The sequence below is a fragment of the Mytilus californianus genome, unplaced genomic scaffold, assembly GCF_021869535.1.
Source record: "Mytilus californianus isolate M0D057914Y unplaced genomic scaffold, xbMytCali1.0.p SCAF_4, whole genome shotgun sequence".
Classification (NCBI taxonomy): Eukaryota; Metazoa; Mollusca; class Bivalvia; order Mytilida; family Mytilidae; genus Mytilus; species Mytilus californianus.
In genome coordinates this window covers 116,492,376-116,508,418 of record NW_026262690.1, presented here as the reverse complement: position 1 = coordinate 116,508,418, position 16,043 = coordinate 116,492,376, and the positions used below count along the sequence as shown (strand labels likewise).

Sequence of the window (16,043 nt, the reverse complement as noted above, 5' to 3'; positions counted from 1 at the left end):
ATATCTCTGAAACCAAAGCATTTAGAGTAAATCTGACATAGGGTAAAACTGATTATCAGGTCAAGATCTATCTGCCCTGAAATTTTCAGACAAATCTGACAACCTGTTGTTGGGTTGCTGCCCCTGAATTGGTAATTTTAAGGAAATTTTGCAGTTTTTGGTTATTATCTTGAATATTATTATAGATAGAGATAAACTGTAAACAGCAATAATGTTCAGCAAAGTAAGATCTACAAATAAGGCAACATGACCAAAATTGTCAGTCGACCCCTTTAGGAGTTATTGCCCTTTATAGTCAATTTTTAACAATTTTTCGTAAATTTTTGTTATCTTCTTCTCTGAAACTACTCAGACAAATTTAACCATACTTGGCCATAATCATAATTAGGGTATCTAGTTTAAAAAAATTGTCCGATGACCCCGCCTTCCAACCATCATGGCCAACTTGGTTAAAAATAGAACATAGGGGTAAAATGCATTTTTTTGTTTATATCTCTGAAACTAAAGCATTGAGAGCAAATCTGACAAGGTGGCAAAAATGTTCATCAGATTTAGATTTATCTATCCTGAAATTTTCAGACGAATCCGACAACCTGTTGTTGGGTTGCTGCCCCTGAGTTAGTAATTTTACAGAATTTTTGCAGTTTTTTGTTATTATCTTAGATATCATTATAATATCTAATATCTAATACTATTAATTATGATTTTAACCTTATTTTACATGATTTCCAAAGCATCAGTAAATACAGGTGAGCGACACAGGCTCTTGAGAGCCTCTAGTTTTATACTACAAAGTTTTCAATAAGCTTTTATATCAAAACTTTTGTTCAATTATGTAGATACAAATAATCTGGAAAAAAGTTTTTCAAAAATGTAAACCCTTAAAGCTACAAAATTTACTGTTTTGCTGTTTCAAAAATATTGAAAATTCTCTCAATATACATTATTTAATCTAATTATTGCTTTCCAAGGAAAAGCATAATACAATGTTAACATGTTTGTGAGGACACTTTAATACTAAGTATAGCAGAAATTGTGATCAAAACACCTGATTCATATATCTCTTTAATCATAAAAAATTTATGTATAAACAAAGGCAAATTTGTAAGTTCAATAAAATGATGTATGAACACTGACATACACTTGCAACAGTTCAAATTATTACTTGTATTTCCTATTCTGCATTCACTCTTTATCTTCATGAAAAAAGGCCATTACAACCTGATTTTTATATTTTTTAAATGAACTCACTATCTTTCAACATTTCAATTTCATACTTAAAATAAATTTTTAACAAATTTTTATCAGTAGATTTACAAATAAAGCATGAATAGGCAATACATATATTTGGTCGTCAGACCAATGAAATGATTCCTCTGAAAATAAACGTCAATGACAATGAAACAAAATCATTTCTCAAATAATTTTTTAAGTTTTAAATTGCCTTGATTTTTTCTATAACAAGTTGAGATACACTGTTTCTGAGATATACTGCATAATATAGCATATGCCATAAACATCAAGACAACCAAGTGAAAATGTTCGAATACTCATTTTTTAGCACTATACATTAATTTTTCCTCACATAATGAAAATGAAACAAGAAGTATTCAGACTAGAAATATATCACTACAGCTCATCTTGTCTCTTTATATCCAATAGTTCTACCTCAAATATAAGTGTTGCTCCACCTAAAATGACACCAAAAAAACATCCATTATATATGTATATCTACATGTAATAATAAAAATAAAATTTGTAAAATAATGCAATTTTTGTGAAAAGCAAAAATATATAAAGACAGAAGATGATAGCCCAAAATGTTGACATGCAAGGTCTTTTTAAGAGGTATAAAATGAGTAAAGCAGACAGCTGGTAGTTGTTTGAATTCCTCCTCATTTAATGTGAACACTTTTGATAGGAACTACTTGTGATAGATCATTGATATTTACTCAGAAGTTGCATTACTATCAGTACATATCAGTTTGATGACTATTTTGGGGCCCTGTCCCCTAGGACATGGTCTGGACAGTGACTTTGAATTAATAAGCAATTTTCAATGTTATTTTTTTCTGCTTAAGTTAGTTTGATAGGATCTACTTGTGATAGATCAATGATATTTTGTATGAAGTTGCATTACTATCAGTATTTGTCAGTTTGACGACTATTTTGAGGCCCTGCCCCCTAGGACATGGTCCAGTGACTTTGAATTAATTAGCAATTTTCAATATTAAGTATTCTGCTTTAGTCAATTTGATAGGATCTACTTGTGATAGATCACTGATATTTTTTATGAAGTTGCATTACTATCAGCTCATATCAGATTGATGACTATTTCGAGGCCCTGCCACCTTTGTCAGGATCCAGTGACTTTGAATTAATCAGCAATTTTCTATGTTAAGTTTTTCTGCTTAAGTTTTATTGATAGGAACTATTTACAATAAACAATGATATTTTCTATAAAGTTACATTACTGTCTGTACATCTCAGTTTGTTGACCATTTTCAGGCCCTGCCCACTAGATCATGGTCCAGTAACTAAATTAATAAGCAATTTTGCTGCCCATTAGATTATCTTTTTCTAAATTTTATGCCAATAGATGAGACATATCTCTGTGTCAACAGTTTACTATCTTTTTGTGGTTTTATTTTTGGTTGTTTTTTATTTTAAATAAAGTTTCTTTATACCACTAGTCACATTTTCTATATCATGACAGTAAATGGTATTAAGATGAAAAAGTAAAAGAAAATTATAATTATAAACTTATTCATTTCAATGTTTGCACTGGATGTTAAGCAACCAATAATTAATCAATCAATGTTTGTACTGGAAAAACACAACACTGTATTCAACTATTGTTATCTTCGTCTAAAAAGTTACCTGGAATTTTTGGTGGAGCTCCTCTATCACCATATCCCATATCTGAAGGAATGACTAATTTCCTTTTTTCTCCAACACACATGCTGCAAAAAGATAGTAACAAATTATATCTCTATCTTTTCTATATATTGAATAACCACATAGATTCAAGGGAACACAATATTTCATCTGTCAAAAAAAGTGGTTACCCAGGTACTTAGCTTTTAAATCTAGTACATATATGTAAGTCTGTTAAGATGTAATTTGATTGTATGAACTGAATTAATTGACAGTCATAACAAAAGAAATCTATAAAGATAAAAGAAGAATGTGTGTCTGAAGACACGAATGCCCCCGCTCAAGCTTCAAACAAACGAAAATGGGACCGATGGACAGAAAGACGGAAGGACAAGGGTAACACTTCATGCCCCTGTCGCCTACAGCGGGGGCATAAAAATCACTTAGAAATCAAATGAAAAGTAATTCATTACTGAACTAGTAGTTAATTTTCAAAGCTGATATTTTAATAATTACTAATGACAAGGTTTTCACTAGGAATTTTTCTCAAATTTAGTCATTAGATAACCTTTTACCCCTTTAACCAATACCAAGGTAAATCTTCATGTCACCTTATTTAAACTCATCCCAGTGAACCTCAACCCCATACTTTTAACTAGTTCTGGCAAAACTTTTATAATATCCTTTCTTTAACTAATCCAAGTCCAGATCTTTTAATCCTTACCCCAGTAAACCTTGATCCCATCCTTTAATAACTTGTCCAGCTCCTAATGTAAAAACAAATGGTTCTTTCCTTGGTATACTACTGTCAAATTCTGTACCATCTTCCAATTTGCCCTGAAATTTATCAAAACATTTATCTACATGCATGACATGTCTAGATGAAGACAGAAAACAAACATATAAAAATATGATAATTTCACAATTGTCTACATCTTTACAACCTTCTTTTTCAAAATGCGAAACCTTTGTATTTTATCAGTTTCAAGCAACATTAACGTCTGTAAATTTCAAAATATAATGAACATTTTTCATCTTGAGTGAAACCACAAGAGAGAATGATATTTCTTAGTGTAGTTCTCACAGAAAAAACTAAGCACAATTTTGTTGTTTAAAGCGTGGTATCAAGTGATTCTATACTGGAATGATTGATTACTGGTGTTTAACGCAACTTATACAGTAGATTAACTACCTAGACCACTCAGTCACCAAGGCCCTGATCATACTTGAATGATATTACTTTGATATCAATACTTGAGGACTTTTCAGTTAACAGATTAAAAATCTTAATTTTTTACTTTATTCTGCCACTGTACAGGTTTGCTTAGCTGGTTTGGAAACTTTTGGTGTTTTTTTTTTCATAACTGCTCTTAAAAGTTCCATTGAAATCAAATATCGATTGATTTTGTTTTGATTACCACTGGACAAATGCTGGAATTTTTTTTTTTGGAAAAGTGCATATAAAGTGCACAACATAAATTGGGTATCTTTCAACTGTGTATCAAACTGTTTTCAAGGACCTGTAAGAAAAACCTTGTTAATTACTAGATGCACAAGTTTACAGGTACAGTGAATATCAATGTTAAGGTTTCTTACACTTTAGATCATGCATATCTAATTAAGTATCTACAAATGTATATGTACAAGTAGTGTACTTCCTTTTAGACTTATGCACTTACAGAATAATAAATATGTATGTAATATATAAAACCAGTGTTCTCCCCGTGGCCTTTTACCATCATGGTAATGTGATGTTATACTGCTTGAGTTTGATGCTATCTGAGATTTTTATTTTATAGATTGTCGTTATGGATGTGATGCTAAAATTTCTAGAATAAGATGGTATTTTAAATTCCCCGTTTACCAGGATGCTATATAAAATGTGTGGGGAGAACACTGAAAACTATATGTAGAAATAGTTGTTTTGTTGTAGATATGTATAATACACTTACAGTGTTATATACATATGACATGTATGATATGTCATGTATGTAGTGTTTCTCCTTCCACTTAAGATAACACTTATGTCAATGTATGTATGTATATCACCTATATGCATAAGTATAAATATCTTTTCTTTTAGATGTGTATAATACACTTACAGTGTAATGCATGTGTAGAGTGTCTCCCTTTCTAGATTTGATTTTACAGTTGTCTACTCTCTTCTTTACTCCAATCTGTAATTTCTTCTTTTTTTCTTCTTCTCCTGCCCAAGCTTCCACAACCATCAACAGCACCAACAGACCATTTACAACCCAGCTTATCTTCATTCTAAAATCATATAATGTTTACTGACAATCTCTCTGACATGATAAAGTCACACATCCTGACAGATCTTGTAAAAGGGAAATTTAAAGATGCTTGATTGTCTCTGTCAATTTTTTTCACACCTTAATATCTTGACTAGGGTTTATTATGTTTGAGCTCAACATACTGCAGTGTGCTGAACTCTAGATGTCTTTTGGTGTTTATTTTGTCAAGAGGTTCCTGTCTCATTGACATCATCTTCTAACAATAAGTATTGTCAGAAGCAGGCGTCATGGACTTTTGGTATTTCAAATTTTTAAAAGCAGTAAGAATACACAATAAACAATAATCAGTTGGCTTTCTGTTTAAATTTTTCTCAATACTAGTACTCTTTTAAGATTGTTTATCACTTTAAAAACTTATATCAATTACAAAAAATCACCTGTTTGTTGTTTTAACAATTTTCAGGAAGTTTTTCAAATTTTGATCTTTTATAATTAAAAAAAAAATTACACAAAGAAGCCATTAGCCAAGCAGATGTTTAATCCACAGATGAGGATAAAAACTAATTTAATCCAATTGTAATATAAATTGTTTTTTTTTTGCATTTCTTGTCTACTCAAGCTTGTATAAATGAATGACGTTGGCATAAATCTTGTAGCCCATGTTTATAAGTCATGTGCAGTTGTCATGAAATAGAGGTTCCATTATAATATAAGTTCCAATAGGAACATATAGTATGGCTCCATTGTTTATAACTAAGTTTCCATTGAAACTTCTATTTCGCGCAACAAATATACATTGAAACCTCGAGTGAAAATATTTTTTTTCTTTATAAAAATTGAAGTCTTCAAAACTTTATTTGTAAAACATAATATTCATTTTGGGTTCCGAAATAACTACATTTGGTGCCGAATTAACCAAGTACCTATTTGACTATATGCCGAATTGACTATAATGGGTGCTGATTTAACCATGAGGTGCCAAAATGACTAGAATTCTACCACACCAACCACTAACACAGGACAAACAACAACAGACAAAACATTATATAGCTTTGACTTAGTTCTTTGACACATAATCAACATGTATCACATTTTTTTTCATGCCTTCAAATGCAGTTAATGAGTAATAAGGAAAATTTTAATTTGCCATTACATAGTCTTAACATTTGATGGATAACTTCAATGCACTACGGCATAGGCCAATAGGCCACTAAAAATGTTGTTGGTCAGTGAATCCGGGTTCGTTTGCCCAAAAACACGTTCACTCCCATTCACGTTCGCCCCCTTTCACGTTCACACCCTACACTTTAGCACCCCGAGTCGGTTCGCACCCTTTTTATTGGTTTTGAGTTAAATAATTTTTCAATCGTTTTTTGGTTAGTGTATTGCTATAAATAATTTTTTTTGTTCATTGTTTCAAAATGAAGTGACTTTCCAAAATCGATTTTTGTTTTGAATAATTTTTCAATCGTGTTTTGGTTATTGTATTGCTATAAATAAGTTTTTTTTCATTGTTTCAAAAAAAAAGACGTTTTTTTTGTTTTGAATATTTTTTAATTGTGTTTTGGTTAGTGTATCATGGTGTATTGCTATTTTTTTTTTTTTCATTGTTTCAAAATAAAGTGACTTTCTAAAAAGGTTTTTTGTGTTGAATATTTTTTTAATGTTAAGATACTAAACTGCTATTTAACTCAACAACAATAACATTTTGAATCTTCATTGTTTTTACTCATACCAAGCTAAATACATGCTATCTTCATGCAGAATTTACATCAAAGCTGGTTAAAACAACAATCACGATTTTCAAAAACATAACAATAACACCAAGTTTAGCTGTGTAAACACCATATAAAAATTATAATAATTAATCATCAAATTAATTTAAAACAATATTTCATTTAAATATTACCAAATTTCTATTTATGAAAATAAAAATATTTTGATATAAATATCTAAAAAACATCTAATAATTCATAAGGTTTTTGAATTAAAAAAAAAAGGGTGCGAACGGACCCAGGGTGCGAACGTGTAGGGTGCGAACGTGTATTGGGCGCGAACTGACCTGATACCTTGGCCAGTTATTTCCTGAAAAAACAGCCTTTTTACAAATTTTTTTTGTTGTTTATGAAAAACTGATTTTCGGGCTTGTACAATTAATACATAAATTAGGTCTTGTGGGGCTATTTTTGGACTATATAGTATTTTAAAGTTAACATGATTTTCGTGAAGACTTTAGCAAAAATTGAAGTTTAGCCTGTTGCTGAGACTACTAATAGTACTATGACTAGATGTTATAGAAGTCTCATCCTGTTGTTAACAGTGTCACTTAAGTTAAGCGTTCCCCAAACTCTTGAATATTTTTCCTCAATTTTGAATCTTCTAAATATACAAATGTATGAAGGTAATTTAGCTTACATGTCTTGTTTGTCGTGTGTAATTACTGACGTGTCGTATCTTTCTTCGTTCGCCGGTCGGTTGATCAGTGTAAAATTTGATCTTTTTTATCACAATAAATACTCTAAACAAGAAAACACTCAAATGATTACTCGAATTATCCGAAATGATATCTGGTTTCGTGGTGGTTTTTCAACCAGTTCATGCAGTTATATTTGGGGGACCAGTTTCAAACGTATAACAATCAACTTCCGGTTAAAGCGGCGGCACCAGCCAAATATTTTGTTACTGCAAATAATCTATTTGCATCAATTCATCATCATGTCGTAAGCAAAGATTAATATCCTTAATCAGTTATTTAAGTATATTTATTAATGTTTGTATCACAATTTGCATTATTCTAATCCTTGATTACATGATAATGGTGTTGTATTGACCACCACAAGTGTTTGTTTATAAATTGCACGTACACTGTAATAGATGCTGAAGATAATATTGTCGAGAATCTATTTTAGAAATACAAATTAAGCCTTCGTCAACAAATTAAAAACAGAAAGTACAATAGCTGGTAAACAGAAAAGGGCCTTCCTTGTTTCAGTAAAAAAAAATGAGATGTGGTACCGGTAATGATTGACAATGAAACAACTATCTACGGATAAGTTACTTAGTATGTAAACAACTTTCGGCCACAGTTTACCCATCATCAATTGGCTCTCCAAATGTACCAGTCACGCAATTATGCTGTTGGGAAGTCAAGAGACATAATACTGGCAACTCCATGAAAACAAGAAATGTGATTAATCTCGTATTTTGCAGCCAACATCTTAATGTAGTCACCATTCATTTATTGTGTTTACATATAAAATATTGTACCCACTGACCTTTTATTTATAAATTTATTATTTTCTTGAAACAAAATGTAGAGAAAAATTAAAACAACATTTTATAAATTTATTAAAATTTTTTCAAGCATCCAAAGTGCTTTTTCTGGATTTTCCTTTATCAGGAATGCTCATACAGCCGAATAATTGAAAGCCAAGGATGTATAAGAACCGAAACAATTGAGTATATGACTAAAAAGGACTTTAAAAACTGAGGATATTGAAACCTTAAGTTAGTTTCTTTATAATTTATATACAGACAATTCAAGAAAACCGTAAAAGTGTTTTCAACATTACGACTTCATGGATTTTTCTAGCATTCCACAGGGTCCAGTATTCGGACCCATTCTCAACGGCAAAAACCCTACATTTTTCCCAATTTTGAGAGCAAAATTCCCAAACGATCACAAAATTCATTTTCATCTTTATTATTCACGACAGAGATGTTCATTTTATTCAACCGCTAGCTTTATGCCGAAAATCGTCAACAACTAATGTGTAAATCCGAGAAAAAACATAATTGACTGACAAACAATGGCTGCCATAAACAGGAGGTGAAGAAAATTACAAAACCGGACCAGATTCCGGAAACGGATTAGGCTAATTCCGGGTTTGCCGATCAAATATACAATAAATAATTTTTTTTTTTTAAATCTAAGCATGTGACAGCTACATGTACAGTCAGGGGACTTACTTAAATGAGTGATTTTCTAAATCACTGATTCAAGTAACATTATGTACATAAAGGTTGGAAGTAAGAGTTGTCTTTCTTTAATAATCACCTATTTAAGTAGTACAAATTAATCACTAGACTAAGTGATTTAATTTTATTGTAGCTTTAAATATAGAATACTAATGATCCAGGAACTAATTATGTTGCTAAAATTATCAGAACCAACATCTGTGTTGATAGGATGACCAGGTCATGTCAGGTGATGACCTTGTACTAAATCTAGGATAATGACATAAAAATCACTTCTTAAAGTATCATTATTTTAATAACCCCCACTAATTTCAACACCCCCGGAACAGTGAAATTTTGATCGCGAACAGTAGAATTTTATTACATAATCTATAAGATGAAACCTTGAATTTTACAGGAAAAATACTCCCACTGCTGGGAAAAATCTGTTGAGAAAGTATCAGTTCATTATGTAAAGCCATTTTTATAGCATTTTTTCAAGTAAAATAGAATTTGCAGCTAAATGATTGCATCAAAGGCATAAACCTTGATGCTTAAAAGAGGCAAAAAGTTTATTTTTTTCAATTTTACTAATGAAAAGATATTATCTAAAGCTATGTGTTTAAAATTTTGGTAAAACTACAAAATCACATTTTGTGACAAAACTTCGAATTTGCTACTTAAATAAGTCCCCTGACTGATGTATGAAACAGCAACACTAAAGCTTAAAACTAAAAGATATATGACAAAGAAAAGAGAAACAGGAAGTATTTTAAATTATACAGAAACTCAAATTTATATTCACAAATTTTCATGTCAAAATCAAATTAAATGTGACAATGCTTTTTTTTCTTTATCACTAAAAAATGTTGATATTATAATATATGTTTTTATAAGGTAAACAAATAATTACAGATCCAAGAGGTAATTTCTTCTAGATTTGAAGGGCCAGTAAAAATCTAGAAGAGCAAATGGATTTAAAAACAATGTTAGCCTGCTTGGCCAGTTAAAATACATCTTATTTCTTTCCCTGAATTATTTATTATATTAACCATGTTTACTGTTACTGTCTTTGAAGATAAAAAAGGGGGTGTAAATATTTATCACATGTGTGCTTTAAGAACTCGTTATTTTGATATTAGAAGAAACTTGAGTGCCTTGTTGTTAAATTTAAAAACCAAAAAGAACATTGAATTATTAATAGCATTCATGTAGTTTCTTACTTTATTTTCACCAAAAAAGAAAATTGTTAATGAACTAAATACACTAAAACTAACATCTGGTATATTGGTTGTTTTTCCCAATTTCATTGATAATCGCGTTAAAAAATTCCCAAAACTGACCAGGATCCTTTTTCCCAAAATACCCAGATAAACCCCTGGACTTGCCGTTAAATTGTACTGAGAATATTCAAGTTGAAAAGGGTGTGACTCATCAGATAGGTACTAAAGCACAAAATCAACTAAGGAAAAGGCACAAAGAATAGATTTGATAGTACTTGGTTACTGAAACCTAGTTTAAAGCACTGCATGAATTTCAACTAATAGATAAAACGTATTCTCCCAGAATAAAATCCATGAGAAAAGCATGAAATTGTGCATTTCCAAAATAAAATACCAGTTGTATTCTTTAGAGTCCTCGATAGCCCAAAATAGAATATGTAAAAATAATATCCACTCAAAAATGACCTTTTTATTGGACAGTGCCCCTCTGCCATGAGTTTCTAGCTTAGATTAATTGTCAGTTGGTCATTGTCCTGAATATGCATGAAATATTTCATCAATACATGTATGTGCCTACAATGTAGTAAACAAAGGCAAGGTTCCACAACTTTTTTAACAACTTTCTTAAAGACAATTGGGGCAAAGAAGTCACTTTCCAGTCCATCACTTTGCTATTTCCCAACCGCCAAAAGCAATTCACAACAGTCGTTTTCATCATTGGCAATTTTTTTTTATGAAGTTGATGAAAGGTTAAACAATGTATATCTTTAGAAACCTAGTGAAAGCATTGACTTTGTAGATTGGTCGTATGTTATTTCCAAGAAACAACTTTTAATGAAGTATTTTCTTTCACTTCTGGCAAATGTATGTTACTTTTTAAATTTTTTTCTTGGGAACATTCTGACCTCATTAATAGGGTTTTTTGTCTCCTTAAGAAGAAATGTGTTACCAAGTACAGTATATACTCAAGCTAATGTGATTGAGTGAATCGTGGTGAAACAAGGATTTTGAATGATAACAATTAATGACCCTATCACAGTCTTAACGATACACTTTTAAATCTACAGGCTCGGAGCTCAATTTTTCAAGATTCTGTTGGCTCTGTAGAGATGATTTTTACAGGCCTGAAAGCAATTTTACAAACCTGGGCTGCTGGGCCTGTGGTTGAGCGTGAAGACTGCTATCATATATAGGTATGGAAATTAAAATTAAATTTAAATGGTACCCCAGCTAATTTCCATCTTTGATATACATGTATGATACAATACATAATACATATTACATGTATTAAATACATGTAATATGTATTGTATCATGTATCAAGGATGGAAATTAGCTGGGGTACCTATTTTATAAATTATTATATTGAATAAGCATATAGATATTGCAGATTGTATCACCACCAGTATTTACAACATGAAAATTCACCGTTTATTGATATTAAATTTTACTTTTTCAGTGCATTATTACAAAAACCTAAAAGTGAGATGACTCCAGAAGAGTTGTCCCAGAGGGAACAAGAAGAGTTTAATACTGGTCCCCTGTCTGTCCTGACTCAGTCAGTAAAGAACAACACTCAAGTCCTTATAAACTGTAGGAATAACAAGAAGTTATTGGCCAGAGTGAAAGCATTTGATAGGTGGGTATATCAGCAAGACTGAACTTTGCATTAATATATCCCAATGCATGCATTTGTAAACTGATCCGAACCATCACAAACAATTAATCGAGTGTGATGGGCTGAGCATCTTCAAGAAGTAAAAAAAATTAACTTGTTATAAAAAAAAATGGAGGTGGGACTAGCTATTTGCAATGGTTGAAAAAATGTAGCATTAAGAAAATTCTCTCTATGGTACATTTCTTTAACCATAACAAAAAGTGTAACTATATGTATTAATGATAGTAATCTACATTATTTTTATACAACCGCAAAAACGCAAAAAAAATTTGCTGTGGTATATTGGTATGACATTGGTTTTCACACTCTAACTTTAGTTTAAGTGACTGGATCTTTATGAAATTTTACCATAAGGTTCAATACCACAAAAGGAAGGTTGGAATTGATTTTGGGGGTTATGTAACCAACAGTTAAGGGCCAAAAATAAGCATTTTTGTAACTTCCAGACAATAACTTGTGTGTTAGTGTATGGATCTCTCTGACATTGTACCACAAGGTTCCATATCACAATGGGAATGATTTTGGGGGTAATTGCCTCAAAATTTTAGGAACTAGGGGCCAAAAAAGGGGCAAAAAACAAGCATTTTTCTAATTTCATGACAATAACTTGTGTGTAAGTGTATGGATCTTTCTAAAATTGTACTACAAGGTTCCATATCACAAAGGGAAAGCTGGAATTGAGTTTGGGAGTAATCGCCAAAAACATTTAGGAATAAGGGGCTAAAAAGTGGCAAAAAATAAGCATTTTTATACGCCCGTTTACGGGATGTATTATGGTATACATGTACCGTTAACCGTCTGTCCATTCGTCGTCAACATGTCGGACATTAACTCAAAAAAGCTTTAACCAATATGCATGAAACTTTGGTGAATTGTTTATATCTATTGACGTGAGCTCCCTTTCGTTTTTTATAAATTTCAGATTCACCATTTCCAAGTTTTGGGGTTTTATTCATTAAAAAAGGGGGGATTTTCCAGTTTTCTGACAATAACTCAAGGATGCTTTCACCAACTTGCAAGAAATTTTGGTGAATTGTTTATATCTGTTGATGTAAACTCCCTTTAGAATTTTATAAATTTTAGATTTTACATTTCTGAGTTATGGGGTTTTATTCATTAAAAAAGGGGGATTTTCCAGTTTTTGGACAATAACTCAAAAATGATTTCAGCAGTTCTCATGAAACTTTGGTGAATTATTTATAGCTATTGATGTAATCTCCCTATTGATTTTCATAAATTTCAAATATGACATTGAGAAGAAATTGAACTTTATTTGTTTATAGTCTGACAACAGATTTACTAAGTATTGCCCAACAGCACAGTGTATTGCATACAGCAAGAAATCTTTAATTGAATATAAATTCAATTCATATAACCAATTTCAAGTTCTTTGACTACATATATTCAGAAACCTATAATATGTCAAATATTTAATTACAATCCAAATTCAGACCTGTATCAAGCTTAAATATTGTGTCCATTTTTGCCCCAACTGTTCAGGGTTGGACCTCTGCGGGCGTATTCAGCTGCGCTAAGCGAAGCAGTTTTATTGTAACTTCCAGACAATAACTTGTGTTCAAGTGTATGGATGTCTCAGAAATTTTACTGCAAGGTACCATACAACAAAGGAAAGGCTGGGATGGATTTTTGGGGTAATTGCCTCAAAATTTTAGGAATTAGGGGCAAAAAACAAGCATTTTTCTAGTTTCAGGACAATAACTTATGTGTAAGTGTATGGATCTTTATGAAATTGTACTACAAGGTTCCATATCACAAAGGGAAAGCTGGGTTTGAGTTTGGGGGTAATTGCCTTAAATGTTTAGGAATTTGGGGCCAAAAAACAAGCATTTTTCTAGTTTCCAGACAATAACTTGTGTTCAAGTGTATGGATCTCTCTGAAATTGTACTGCAAAGTACCATACCACAAAGGGAAGGCTGGGATTGAGTTTGGGGGTGATGAATCATAAGGGGGTTCAAAAAATTTGGGGGGGGGGGGGATTTTTTTTTCTATTTTAAGACTTTTATGATGTATTTAAATTGGTAATTATGGTTGCAAACTCCATTGGAAATTTGAATTGAGATTATGACCATATCTTGAGGGAAAGAATTTTTTTTTGGGGGGGGGGGGGGGGGGAAGGAGGGGGGTAAAAAAGAAATTGTGGGGGCAATTTTTTTTTTTCATTTCAGATTTCAGAAATTAAAAGAAAATTTCTTCAAATATTATTTCTTTTTTCAAAAAAAAGGGGGGGTATTAATTTTTTTTTTTTTTTTTGGGGGGGGGGGGGGGGGGGGGTCAATACGCAACAGCATAGTGTATTTCTCAAAAGCAAAAAAAAAGGGGGGGAATTTTTTTTGGGGGGAGGGGAGTTCAATTTCGCAACAGCATAGTGTATTGCACGAAAGCAAAAAATTGAATATAAATTAAAATCATATAACCAATTCTAAGTTCTTTGACTACAGGTATTTGGTGTCAGAAACCTATTAGGTGTCAAATATTTATTTACAATCCAAATTCAAACCTGTATCAAGCGCGAATATTGTGTCCATTTTTGCCCCAACTGTTCAGGGTGTGGAAGGACATTTTTTCAGTTTTAAAATTAACCTGTGTCTGATCAAATCATCAAAATTTTAATCCAAAAAGGGTTCTGTTTGACTATGGTAAAAAAAAAATTAAATACTGCAGTGATGCAACTGATTGGAGAAAAATGTGTAAAAACGAGTAAAACAAACATGCAAAATCCAAATACCAACAACCTTAAGAGCTCATCATGTAGCACCTGCCTCACATTAGCATCTGATTTCTATTATTATCATTTCAGACATTGTAATATGGTATTGGAAAATGTGAAGGAAATGTGGACAGAGACCCCTAAAACAGGAAAAGGAAAGAAGAAATCCAAACCAGTGAACAAGGACAGATATATCTCAAAAATGTTCTTACGAGGAGATTCTGTTATCTTGGTTCTGAGGAATCCTATGGCTACTAGCAAATAAGTGTTCAGTGGTGTTCCATGTGAAATCAGAATATTTTGTATTGTAAAAACAGGACTGCAAAGATGCAGCATTGTATATTTACATGTTATCGGACTTGTTGTAATAAGTTGATAATTTCAAATCCAAATCTAGAATTCTTAATTTAACATCCTTAAACAAAACAAGATCTTTGTTTATTATAGTTTTGGTCAGTTGCCTCAGATCTGACTAGAAGCCACTTGTTCAATCATGATTTATATTTTCTGAACTAAAACATCTAAAATTAATAAATTTTATGTTTGACTTGTCATTTTCATTCAATCATAAATCATTATTTTATATGTAAATTAGCAAATGTTCATTTTATACTAATAAACATGTTGTCATGAGACTGCTTTATTTACATTTACAGTAGAATCTACACCATTGACGTAAATGACCCATCACAGAAGTATACTGTTCATTTGTGGTGCCATTTGAAATGAATTCAATGGGCAGTGCTTTTGGGGTTTTATTTTTTTGCCTTCAAATTTGGAAACCCTACCAGCCAACCAGGAATTTCAAAAACCTGATAATATGCTATAAAACTTAAATTATGGGTGGTATTCTAGGTTGCCCTTGCCTTTCAGAAATTATGCCTTCTCAAAAAACAGTAATTAGAATATTTTTTTATCTTAGTCACAGTTTTTACATTTCATGACCCTGCTTGACGGAGTCTGGAATATATAGGAATCCTCATGTCCGTCGGTCTGTCCGTCACACTTGGTTTCCAGATGATAGAGAACTGCTTTTTAAAATTAAATGGAATGCTTTGAACTACCATAGACAGGTTAAGTTTAATTTTCGTCAGTTTCACTAGAACCATTGAGTCTTGGTACTTCAATGATTGTTAAAATTTTTTGTGGTTTCTGGAAAATAAATGGAGAACCCCTGTATAATGAAATGTTTTGGACCACTAATTACAGTTTAAATTTGAATTTCATCATTTCTACGGTCACCATTCCATAGTTATGATATTGATTGTTGGAAAAATTCAAAATTTTGTCGTTTCTGGATGATAAATGGAGTACAAATTTTTGGAAA

The 16,043-nt window shown here is 31.6% G+C and overlaps 2 protein-coding genes across 2 annotated transcripts; one reads left to right on the top strand and one right to left on the bottom strand.

The window, feature by feature from the left end:
- Positions 1-1,051: 1,051 nt before the first annotated feature.
- LOC127739206 (peptidyl-prolyl cis-trans isomerase FKBP2-like) lies at positions 1,052-7,677 on the bottom strand. The gene is made up of 5 exons (XM_052250828.1): positions 7,545-7,677; positions 4,980-5,148; positions 3,602-3,714; positions 2,881-2,963; positions 1,052-1,691 (listed from the first exon to the last, which is right to left on the bottom strand). Exons 2-5 carry the CDS (start codon positions 5,145-5,147, stop codon positions 1,630-1,632), a joined length of 426 nt encoding a protein of 141 aa, XP_052106788.1. The 5' UTR covers position 5,148; positions 7,545-7,677; the 3' UTR covers positions 1,052-1,629.
- Positions 7,678-7,725: 48 nt separating this feature from the next.
- LOC127739198 (small nuclear ribonucleoprotein Sm D2) lies at positions 7,726-15,351 on the top strand. The gene is made up of 3 exons (XM_052250818.1): positions 7,726-7,849; positions 11,769-11,948; positions 14,807-15,351. The coding sequence occupies exons 1-3, from the start codon at positions 7,845-7,847 to the stop codon at positions 14,979-14,981; spliced, it is 360 nt and encodes a 119-aa protein (XP_052106778.1). The 5' UTR covers positions 7,726-7,844; the 3' UTR covers positions 14,982-15,351.
- The last annotated feature ends 692 nt before the right edge of the window (positions 15,352-16,043 follow it).

Excerpts from the sequence above, each read along its gene's own strand:
- LOC127739198 (XM_052250818.1), top strand. Across the intron at positions 11,949-14,806 it reads AGAGTGAAAGCATTTGATAG|ACATTGTAATATGGTATTGG; the intron begins GTGGGTATATCA and ends TTATCATTTCAG.
- LOC127739206 (XM_052250828.1), bottom strand. The coding sequence starts at position 5,147 with ATGAAGATAAGCTGGGTTGTAAATGGTCTGTTGGTGCTGTTGATGGTT. Across the intron at positions 3,715-4,979 it reads CTCTACACATGCATTACACT|GGCAAATTGGAAGATGGTAC; the intron begins GTAAGTGTATTA and ends GATAAATTTCAG. Across the intron at positions 1,692-2,880 it reads AGCTCCACCAAAAATTCCAG|GTGGAGCAACACTTATATTT; the intron begins GTAACTTTTTAG and ends GTGTCATTTTAG.